The following is a 9,918-nucleotide window of genomic DNA, read 5'->3' on the forward strand; positions in this document are numbered from 1 at the left end:
TTGAATTCTATTCTTTAAGAATAAGGATATCTAACAGTCCTCAAAAACTGTTACACATTTTTACCCTATGAACCACACTCCTATTATCGCCTGACCTTCTTGCTCAATTTGGAATATAGGATAACATATTGTCGTTATATAGCCTCATCGATTTGGACTCTCTCCGGGAATACAAGTTTGAGTCATCATTCCCAATAATGTTGGTGCGAGCTCAGGCGACTTTATCCGACAAAGTTCATAAATGCGATGTTGCATTCCGTTCGTATCCGATCCAGAATGAATATAAGGAACGTGAATACAGATACTTGGATACTTTGGTACCAACTTTCATCCATAAGAGCGAAGTACATCAAATCCCAGCTTTCACTTAACATGTTCCTCTCACAACCCTGGCGAGTCGGCCTCACTGGCCTCGGAATCACCCTCAATGCCTTTACAGTCATTGTGCATACTAAATATGGGTTTGATACTGCGCTTCCACAATTAGCTTCGCACAAGAAGCCCCTCTACAACATAATTGGCGTCTGTTTCATTCATCTTATGCTCCTCCCCGTCATGTCAAGTAAGTGACAACCTGTTAAATGCACTGTCAGTTACTGCAGTGGACAAATCAGATTGATACCAGTTCCATACTAATCACATGGTACCAGGTATCCTTCAGCTGAAGTGGCTGCAATTCGGCCTTGATTCGCCCTATGACAGGCCTTTGCTCGCTTGCTATGTCCTTGGGCATTTTGCATTTGGCTGTTGGTATTATGCATTGGGCGCCAGGGCACCTTTGCTTTCCACTGTAGTGTCTCCATTAACAACACTACTCTGTCTGTTGTGAGGAGAGCAAAATGACGGCTTGTTCGTTGTTATTAAAGGTCTGTAAAAGATGGAATTTGTGCCTGATAAGTGACACGAGATTGTGTTTATGGAAACAGTTCATTAAGGTTGATTTCAGATGGTCGAAGCATTTGGGCGCAGTGTGACATTTCAAAGTTTCATTAAAAAAAATATGTATTACATTAATATATACGGTTCTGTGATTTTAACGATTTATTTTATGGGTGAAGAGTATGGAAATTATAGATAATGTTGGAACTGATTAAGAGTATATTAATAAAAGGAAAGAAGACAGATAGAAGGGATAACACAAATAACACACACTACTTGATTAAAAAGAGAGAAAGCACATACTATATATATATCTGATGGGATAGGGTAGGATATAAAAAGAAATAAAGATGGTGAGACGCATGCTCGTACATGTAAGGCGCGTGCTCGTACAAGTGTGCTATTAACTGACGTAACACATATAATATCTGGAATATATTCGGACTACCAGTCACGCCTGATCGTTCTCCAACAGATAAATTGCAGAAAAATTACAGAAGTTATTTGGAAATTATAAGGAAACTGATATGTTCACCAAGATTTCCACATTGTTCCCTTAAATTTTACCTATACGCACTTATAGGGCACTTGTTGTATAGTACGACTCGCAGTATTCCTTTTTTATGTGACGTTTAATTTTACTCTTCATTGTAATGAATTAATATCACGTATTTTTCATATTTTAACTGAACATAATTGGAAGGTTTATTGCCCTAGATAGATGATTTTAGTTTGTAAGATTTCGCCAACTTACATTGACCTTTTAATGCCAACTCCCAGTAAGAAGTCGGGGGGTAAGGGATTAACTCGGAAACACATGCAGGAAAATGACGTAAAACTAACATACAGAAAGTGAGCAATTCCCTATATTGATTATCACATATATAGAAGATAATGGTGCTCAATTACACCATGATTATAATGATATCATGCCAAAAATATATAGAATTATTTATTCAATTAATATTTAAAATACTTTTTAATGCTGCATTAGCATTTACAAATCATGGAATTAGGTTCATAGAAAAAAATGTCCGAAATACTTTTTATTCAAAAAAATTGGCCACGTACGGTATCTTAAATTTTTTTTCCAAAATATTTTCGCAGTAGAGTGGCTTATAACTTTCGTGAATTCAGAGATTGAACGTCATCATAAATATTTCTCATATTAGAGTTATATTATAGAGTTATAAGATGAGATTGTTAATATATTTCGAGGACAGACTTCAATGATAAAGGGCAATTGAAAGTTGGATTGCCTTAATAATCAATGAACCCCATTACATGCTGTTGCTTTTCAATCCGTATTAAGTAAGTAAAAGTTAAATAATAATAATGTAGGCAAAATTGGAGCGACAGTGTTCGAGACTCTATCGACAGCTTCACCAGAAATCTCCAGGGTAATAGATTTGTTTGTAGGATGTTGCTTCGAGAGTTATGGTCCAGCTTGTAATCTTTGTTAGAGGAACTCCTTCCAATTATAAATGGAGCTTGAAAGAACCATGGCTAAGTTTTCTCACCAGAGCTTGCCGTGGATTCATCTCGTCAATTCTTTCATCGACAGTACTTCGGCAAAAAAGTTGGGAGTATTAAGACACGGAGGCAACGCTTTGAAATATATTTTGACGATCCAAGATTATTTCAGGAAGGAGCCTAAAGTTGGAACCTGATTATCGTGTGTATTATTTTAGCCCTATACCGCGTAAGGCAATCCAATTCATCAGAAAATTGGGGCATCACTTTCAGCACGTTATACTGATACCAACATCCATTATCTCTAAGTTTTGGACATTATGTACTTTAGAAAAGGATCAAATTTGTTTTGTGAATAACAGGGCATGCAGCAGATAATACTCCAACGATAATCGAATCCGGAGCCTGCGAACGAGAGAGGAGTATTTTTAATATAGCCTTCAACTGTTTCATAGTCTGCCTACAAATGTTGTTAACCTAGCCAATTCCACAGAGTGCTGAAGGCCCTAACATATTGGTGGAAATATACTATATTTCCATTCTACTTGTTCCACTGGGCTCGGGCAACTTTAGTGAAAATACACTTGACTGCAATACGATGGACTGAACTGTTCCAAGTACTCACAGTTTTAAATAAGAATAATAACTTATAGTTATACGGTACAGTGTTTATTGATTTTCTCTGCTAATTAGTGGATTTGAAACTAATTCATCGTCAACATGGTTGCAATCTTTACGGAATATGAAATCCTAGAGTAAATAATACTACTGTATTTTTATAAATTATACCAGAAATCAAATTCCTCAATCATAGTGAAAATAGGAATTCTTATCACTACAATAATAATTGAAATACGAAAATAATAACGAAATATAATACAGTGGTTTGCAGCTTATGTTTCCAGAGTTTGCAAACCCAATATATGCAAAGCTAGAGAATTAGGTTGGGGGGGGGGGGTCTGAGTTCTTTTTATTGAGATCTAAGGTAAAGAAGAGTGATATTCTACAAGGTAATATCGTGATTTACCTACTAATTAAATAGAGAAATTGAAGAGAAAAAAGAGGTAGATTTCTTCATTAGATTCAAATTAATTTCAATACTTGTGTATTAAAGTGATGGTACATACGGACTAATTTTGCGATTGAATAGTAATATTAATATACAGATAATTGTGATGGAATGCTAAATAGCAGTATAGTCTTTCATTTACTACCTGGCTCGTATCTTTTCACCTTCATTATTAGGAATGATGCCAGCTGTTGCAAACTGCTGGATTGCGTAAATGACGATTATTTTGACAACCTGCATTTTTATTACAATTTGGAAGAAATTTTGTTATTAAAAGTTAAACGAAAGATTGGTTGTACATCAACTGAAAAAAAAAATAGAAATTTCAAAAGTTGTGTTGTGAACTACTATGTCAAAGGAATGAAATCATAACGTTTAGAATTTGTCCCCCAATTGAGATAGATAAATGTATTGTAGACACGTGACCAAAGTATATATTTTGGAAGTTAAAAGGAGAAATATAAAAAACAGACAATATGAATGACAACAAGCTTTTAGAGGAAAAAGCAATGCGCCAATGTCGTGAAACAACCGCTCCGTATGAATCCCGGAATTCTACTAAAACCTAGGATAATCTCCGATCCGCCTTCAGATCTTGAATAAAATGTGAAACATATACAATTTCTACGCCTATTCAATTTAGATGTATAAATTATATAAATCGAATATAAAATCAGGGAAAATTAATATATAATTCAGGAAGATGAAATAGGTAAACATTTATAAGCAAAAAATCCACGAAAAAAAGCGATTAGAAACAAACCATCAGCATAATCACGAAGAGCATAGATAGGGGACCAATATACATCATCATGAGCAAGAGCAGCACAAAAGCGTCGTTTCACGAAAGGACCATGTCACAAGCAAACATACAATATCATGAAACACTCATACTGCACGAAGCCTGACGCGCTGCTAAACATCGGAGAAACAACTGTTAACAAGTGCAGTTAGCAAACAAAAAGCGAACTTTTATGCATTCTAGATCTGGCAATCTGACAAATATTTAGCAAAACGACAAAATAGCGTTTTCTATGCCCGAGTTTAGCACGAAATTGATATCATAGCGGGTAGAGAAAGGGGAGTGTTTGGCGTGCGCATGAGAGGCTCTCACCAACACACTTACTCTCTGAAACAGATTCAATTACGTATTTTCGGTACTCTTGAAAGGCCTCCTTATTCATGGAAAGTTGATGAGACAACTAGCCCTGATCAATATGATTGACTAGCAGAGTTATAGTGACTTCATAAGCACACTCTTGGTGGAAAAATTCTAGTCAATTTGTTGAGAAGAGCCTTTGGAATTCGCAGCGGATTTCTCGGATTATTCCTTTCCGAAATTTATTTGGACGTTCCGTTCTTCTGGCAAGTGTGATATATAAGATAACATTGTAAACGGGAACGAAAGTAAAAAAAAAGAGATAAGAATACTATAAATACAAATATTCAATTTATCATATTTCATATGTGGGTCAACTCCTACGTTTTCGTATTTTTTACTTCTGCATTGATCGTAAAGGGTCAATGTAAATGCCGATGTCTACCGAATGATAGCTGTTGGCCTGATTTAAATGCATGGAATGAATTCAACGTCTCAGTCGGAGGGCAGCTTTTGGTACCCACACCACCTGCGTCCCCTTGCCACGATCCTACTTTTAACGAAACTGCATGCGACATCGCGAAGCAAAAGAGAATAAATCCATTTTGGCGAAGTGATCAAGCTGGTGCAATGCAAAACACGAATTGGGAAATGAACGGAAATGAAAGATGCACGGTGAGTGAAGATAGGACTGCACCCTGTCTTCCTGGTGCAATTCCGGCGTATGCTGTTAAAGCCATCGGAGTATCGGATATTCAGAAAACGGTAGAGTTTGCTGCCAAGCATAATCTGCGCCTTGTTGTCAAAAATACGGGCCATGACTACCTCGGCAGAAGTACCGCACCGGGATCGCTTAGCATTTGGACTCATTTTCTTAAGAACTACACTTTCCACGATTCTTTCATTCCCGAAGGCTGCGACTCAAGCGCGAATGTTCCAGCGGTTACAGTGGAGGCAGGAACTCAATGGGATGAAATCTATGATGCTGCCGAAAAAAATAATTTGACGGTTGTTGGTGGAAATTCTCTTACAGTTGGTGCAGCCGGAGGATATGTTCAAGGGGGTGGACATAGTGCACATTCGCCAAAGTATGGACTGAGCGTAGACAACATTATTCAATTTACAGTAGTCACAGCCGATGGGAAGCTACGAGTGGTCAATGCATGCCAGAATAGGGAGCTCTTTTGGGCACTCCGTGGGGGAGGTGGAGGAACTTATGGAGCTGTGGTTACCGTAACGCACAAGACCTATAAAGCACCGGATAATGTTTCAGGGTTTTACTTCTCTGCCAACACCACTGACACTGAAAACTTTAAGGAGTTACTAAAAGAATTTCTCCGAATTAATCCTTCGCTTGCTGAGACTGGCTGGGGTGGTTATTTCTACATAAGCGATAACTCACTTCTAGTTACATACTTGTATCCTGATACGAACTCATCACTGGCCAATGAAACGGTTGCACCTCTGTTGAACTATGCAAATAATCGTACCGGAATATCTAGCATGGGGATAATGACTAATCACGCATCTTTCTATGCATGGCATCGCAGTATTTCATGCGCAGCTTTCAAAGATATTTGCACTGATCCCGTTGGCAAGAATGTATTACTTGGTTCGAGGTTGATTCCCAAGGAGTACTTCGAGAATGAAGATAAAATGAAGCTATTTATCGACACACTTATAACCCTTTCAAAAGAGAGGGGCCTTCTTGGTCATTTAGTGGCAGGTGGTGCTGTAATTCGGAACAATGGCAGTGAAACTTCAGTAAACCCTGCTTGGAGGAAAGCTATTTGGCATATTGTCCTTACAAACGATTTGGCTGATAATGCGACCATTGAGCAGCAAAAGGCAGTTGCAGAAGATATAACGCGGTCCACTCAATTGCTCAGAGATATCACACCTGACTCGGGTTGTTATCTGAACGAAGCGGATGTGAACGAACCCAACTGGCAACAAGCCTTCTTTGGGGAAAATTATTCTCGCCTCAAAACAATCAAGGATGAAATAGATCCTGATGGGTTATTTGTGTGTAAGAATTGCGTGGGAAGTGAAGAATGGTCGCCTGACTTAAATTGCTCTAAGAATTGAAAGCTCGACATTAGGATAGTATTTTTTGCAAATTCTCAAGTATTTACTAAAGCAATATAAGTAATAAGTGAACTAATGTCTTTTACTGATCTCTGGAATTATGTATCATTAGATATAAATTTTAGTTTGCTAATTGTTAAATTAATAGTTATTTTTGCAAATCTAAGTTTTTAACTTGGAGTAAGAATCGAAACCTTTATGTTACCTTATTAACTTCTATAGTTTATATGGGATCCCAAGTTAATTTTCACAACTCAAAATAGGCTATATTAACTAGATGCCAGCTAAATAAGTCGTAATATCATTCTAACATTAAGTTGTATTTAGTCAAATAAGGTTTATCCCAGGGATTCTTTAACTATCCTTTAGCTCTCTATTGCTCTTTTCCACACATTTCAGAATATTCACAATGTTAGAATGTGGATTTGTAATCGGATATTCACTAAAGCACTTAACCATTATAGTTTTAGACATACACTCTATATACTAAAGATGATGTATCGCAATTATTATTAGAGGCAAGGCTAAATAAACAAATAGAATAAGATAAGAGATAACTCTAATTCACAAAATATACCAATAAAACCACCAAAATGTACATCAAGCTAATAATATATTATTAAAGTAAGCCACTAAAACTAAGCCTTCCCCCCTTACCATTCCATTAGCTCATATTGCGCCAACTTTCCTCAAAACAACTTCCAGTAATTAATAATCTAACTCATGTAACTCCATGCCTCAAATGATACTCAGCAATGGTTTTCTTGGTCAACAATATTAATAGGTTTCTTGCCGCAAACCACGACATCCCCTTAATTTCCCGAAATATGACATAATATTAGCTTATCCTTTTGATTCCTAAACATCCCGAAAAGTAAAAGCGTAAATTGATTTAGCATAGATCGAGCTAAATTGAATGTATAAATATGATGTTTCAACAACATATTTATCTGCTAACTGACATACTCAGCTTGAATACTAACAAACAATGGAGTACATTGATGAATCAAAGTAGGTGCTCTGCGTGCATTGGCACTTTGCCTCGAAAACTTGTTAATATTCTGTAAATTTAGGCTAGAAAGCGATCTTCAGTACCGATTCGCTTATGTATCGAAATTCGTTGGATTCGGTGAGAAGGATATAAAGATGATAAAAAATGCAGCCACGTTTTTGGAACCGCTAGTTCCAGTGATTGTAGACAAGGTGTATGAAAAGCTTTTTTCTTTCGATGTTACTAAAGTAAGCTCAGAAATCTACCTGAAAGATTAGTGTGCTCCTTGCTAAATATATTGCTTTAGAAAGTGTTTCTGATACGCAACGAAGGCTTTGCCGGGGACCTCCCAGACACTTTGGAGCATCTGACGCTAGAGAGCGATCAGATTCAATTTCGCAAGAACTTCCTCGAGAAGTAAGTCAAGTATTAGAGCGGATTTAGCCGATTCATCTATGAATTCTTATTGCATCCCATAGGTACTTGAAGAAGTTGGTCACTGGAAACTATAACGAGAATTTCATCAAATATCTTGGTGAGTAGTCGAAAGCCATTTAGTATCAAAAATCCATTATGATGTATAATTTTGTTTATTACAGATTGGGTGGGAAAAATTCATGTTGATACTCCCGATAAAAAGTCTAGGATAAACGTGAATTACATTCACGTCAATGCCCTCTTCGGCTTTGTCCATGCCAGCTTGGAGGATATTATTCTATCCTCGACAAAGAGTCGAAACCCTGGCTCCATAGACGCTCTGGACGATGAAATCGCACATAAAACGGTGTGCGCATTCTCAAAACTACTTTGGATCCAAAATGACCTATTTGCAAAATATTACTGCACGCCGATATATCGCTCTAAATCTCGATGGGCCTCCATCCTACAAACATTAACGAGCGAGGTAAGGTATATGCCTGTTCTCTCCCTCATTTCGGTTGCAATTGCGGGTTTCATAATAGAAACTAAACTATATAAATCCTCATAAAGTATTGGAGATAATTTCTAGATTAATTGTATATTTAATATTTAAAATGGGATTAACTCACGTATTATCCCATGTTGATTCGAACTCTAGTTTTATAAATCGTGATGATAATAAAAGAACACTGAATTCTAGAATAGGCATACCCCTGAACAATGCGATTAAACAGACAATAAAAGATCGGAATGCTCCACTAAACCTCGGAACTCCAATACTCTTCTAGCAACTTTGAAATGCTTTCTCTTCTCAATGAATTGGCCCTTTCAGCTATCATTCTATCAGTTGGTAGTGTTACAAAAGGAAAACTAAAATCACATTTCATCCAGAACGGTTTGTCAAGAGTTTGAGGTGCATTAAGTACAATATAAGAAATTGGAGAGGTAGCATTAATTCAATAGCTAAATAGAGTTGATTTTCCGGAAAGCGCTCCATGATATATTGGTAACATTTTCCTTACAGATGGTTCTCATGAGGTCACGGTAAGGCTAGGTATCCATAGGAAATTTAAGAAATTGCGAGCTTAAGCTCTTTAATTTCAAAAAACCTTGGTGCACAATGGGATGAAAACTCAGAGCTTGAGGCATCAAGCTATGAGTGCAGCATTTAAAGCGCTCAAATGACATTCTTGTTAAATAGTGCTGTAAATATGCTCAATAAAGATATCTGAAAAGGTGCAGACAATGTGTTCAATTGTATTTGTGGACTTTGGCTGGAATCGCGTCAGGTCTAATTTTTACTAGCAACTGCATAGATAAGTAGTGGTTGGAAGAAACCTAATTGGATGAGCATGAGAGTCATGGCAAGACGCCCTTTCTAATTTTCAACCATTACAGTTGTTATCGGTCCATTAATACCCAATAATCTCGAATCAAGGGCTATTTTAAGGGCGAGGTATTGCCAAGGAAATATTAATGAAGTATCTGTAGTTTCTAGCATTGACAAAGAACTTTTGGACTTCTCTTGTTTATCTTGATACTCGTCATTCGCTATTAGCGCATGTAATTTCTAATATTTTTCACACTAGAGTAGGAGTAAGCAAGGGTTTATGGATGTAATAAAATGAAATATCAAGAGGCTTAGTATAAACAATCGAACTGTGACGGGGGTTTTTAGTTGGAGAGAAAGATTTAACTCCTTGTGATTTATTACAATTTCAAATATACGTATATAATATATACAGGTTGTGCAATAATTGTTGATGTGCTAAGCCACATTTTCATTATGATTTAATAATTTAATAACTACCCTAGAAGAATGATGGGAAAGGTTATTGTAAAAATATTTGGCATCTGCGCTATTTTTAGGAATACATGCAAGCCATGTGTAAAGAGGAG

At 36.8% G+C, this 9,918-nt stretch overlaps 3 protein-coding genes across 3 annotated transcripts; all 3 read left to right on the forward strand.

The window, feature by feature from the left end:
- Positions 1-246: 246 nt before the first annotated feature.
- VTP21DRAFT_7782 (uncharacterized protein) lies at positions 247-829 on the forward strand (the record flags this gene model as incomplete). The annotated part of the gene is made up of 2 exons (XM_069398561.1): positions 247-562; positions 651-829. The coding sequence occupies 2 exons, from the start codon at positions 247-249 to the stop codon at positions 827-829; spliced, it is 495 nt and encodes a 164-aa protein (XP_069246140.1).
- A 4,057-nt stretch (positions 830-4,886) lies between these two features.
- Positions 4,887-6,608, forward strand: VTP21DRAFT_7783 (uncharacterized protein; the record flags this gene model as incomplete). Its single annotated transcript, XM_069398562.1, has 1 exon — positions 4,887-6,608. The coding sequence occupies one exon, from the start codon at positions 4,887-4,889 to the stop codon at positions 6,606-6,608; it is 1,722 nt and encodes a 573-aa protein (XP_069246141.1).
- A 988-nt stretch (positions 6,609-7,596) lies between these two features.
- On the forward strand, positions 7,597-8,587 carry VTP21DRAFT_7784 (uncharacterized protein; the record flags this gene model as incomplete). Its single annotated transcript, XM_069398563.1, has 5 exons — positions 7,597-7,619; positions 7,682-7,847; positions 7,907-8,016; positions 8,079-8,134; positions 8,199-8,587. The coding sequence occupies 5 exons, from the start codon at positions 7,597-7,599 to the stop codon at positions 8,585-8,587; spliced, it is 744 nt and encodes a 247-aa protein (XP_069246142.1).
- Between the last annotated feature and the right edge of the window lie 1,331 nt (positions 8,588-9,918).

The sequence above is a fragment of the Calcarisporiella thermophila genome (genome assembly GCF_041956535.1).
Source record: "Calcarisporiella thermophila strain CBS 279.70 unplaced genomic scaffold VTP21scaffold_33, whole genome shotgun sequence".
NCBI classification, from domain to species: domain Eukaryota; kingdom Fungi; phylum Calcarisporiellomycota; class Calcarisporiellomycetes; order Calcarisporiellales; family Calcarisporiellaceae; genus Calcarisporiella; species Calcarisporiella thermophila.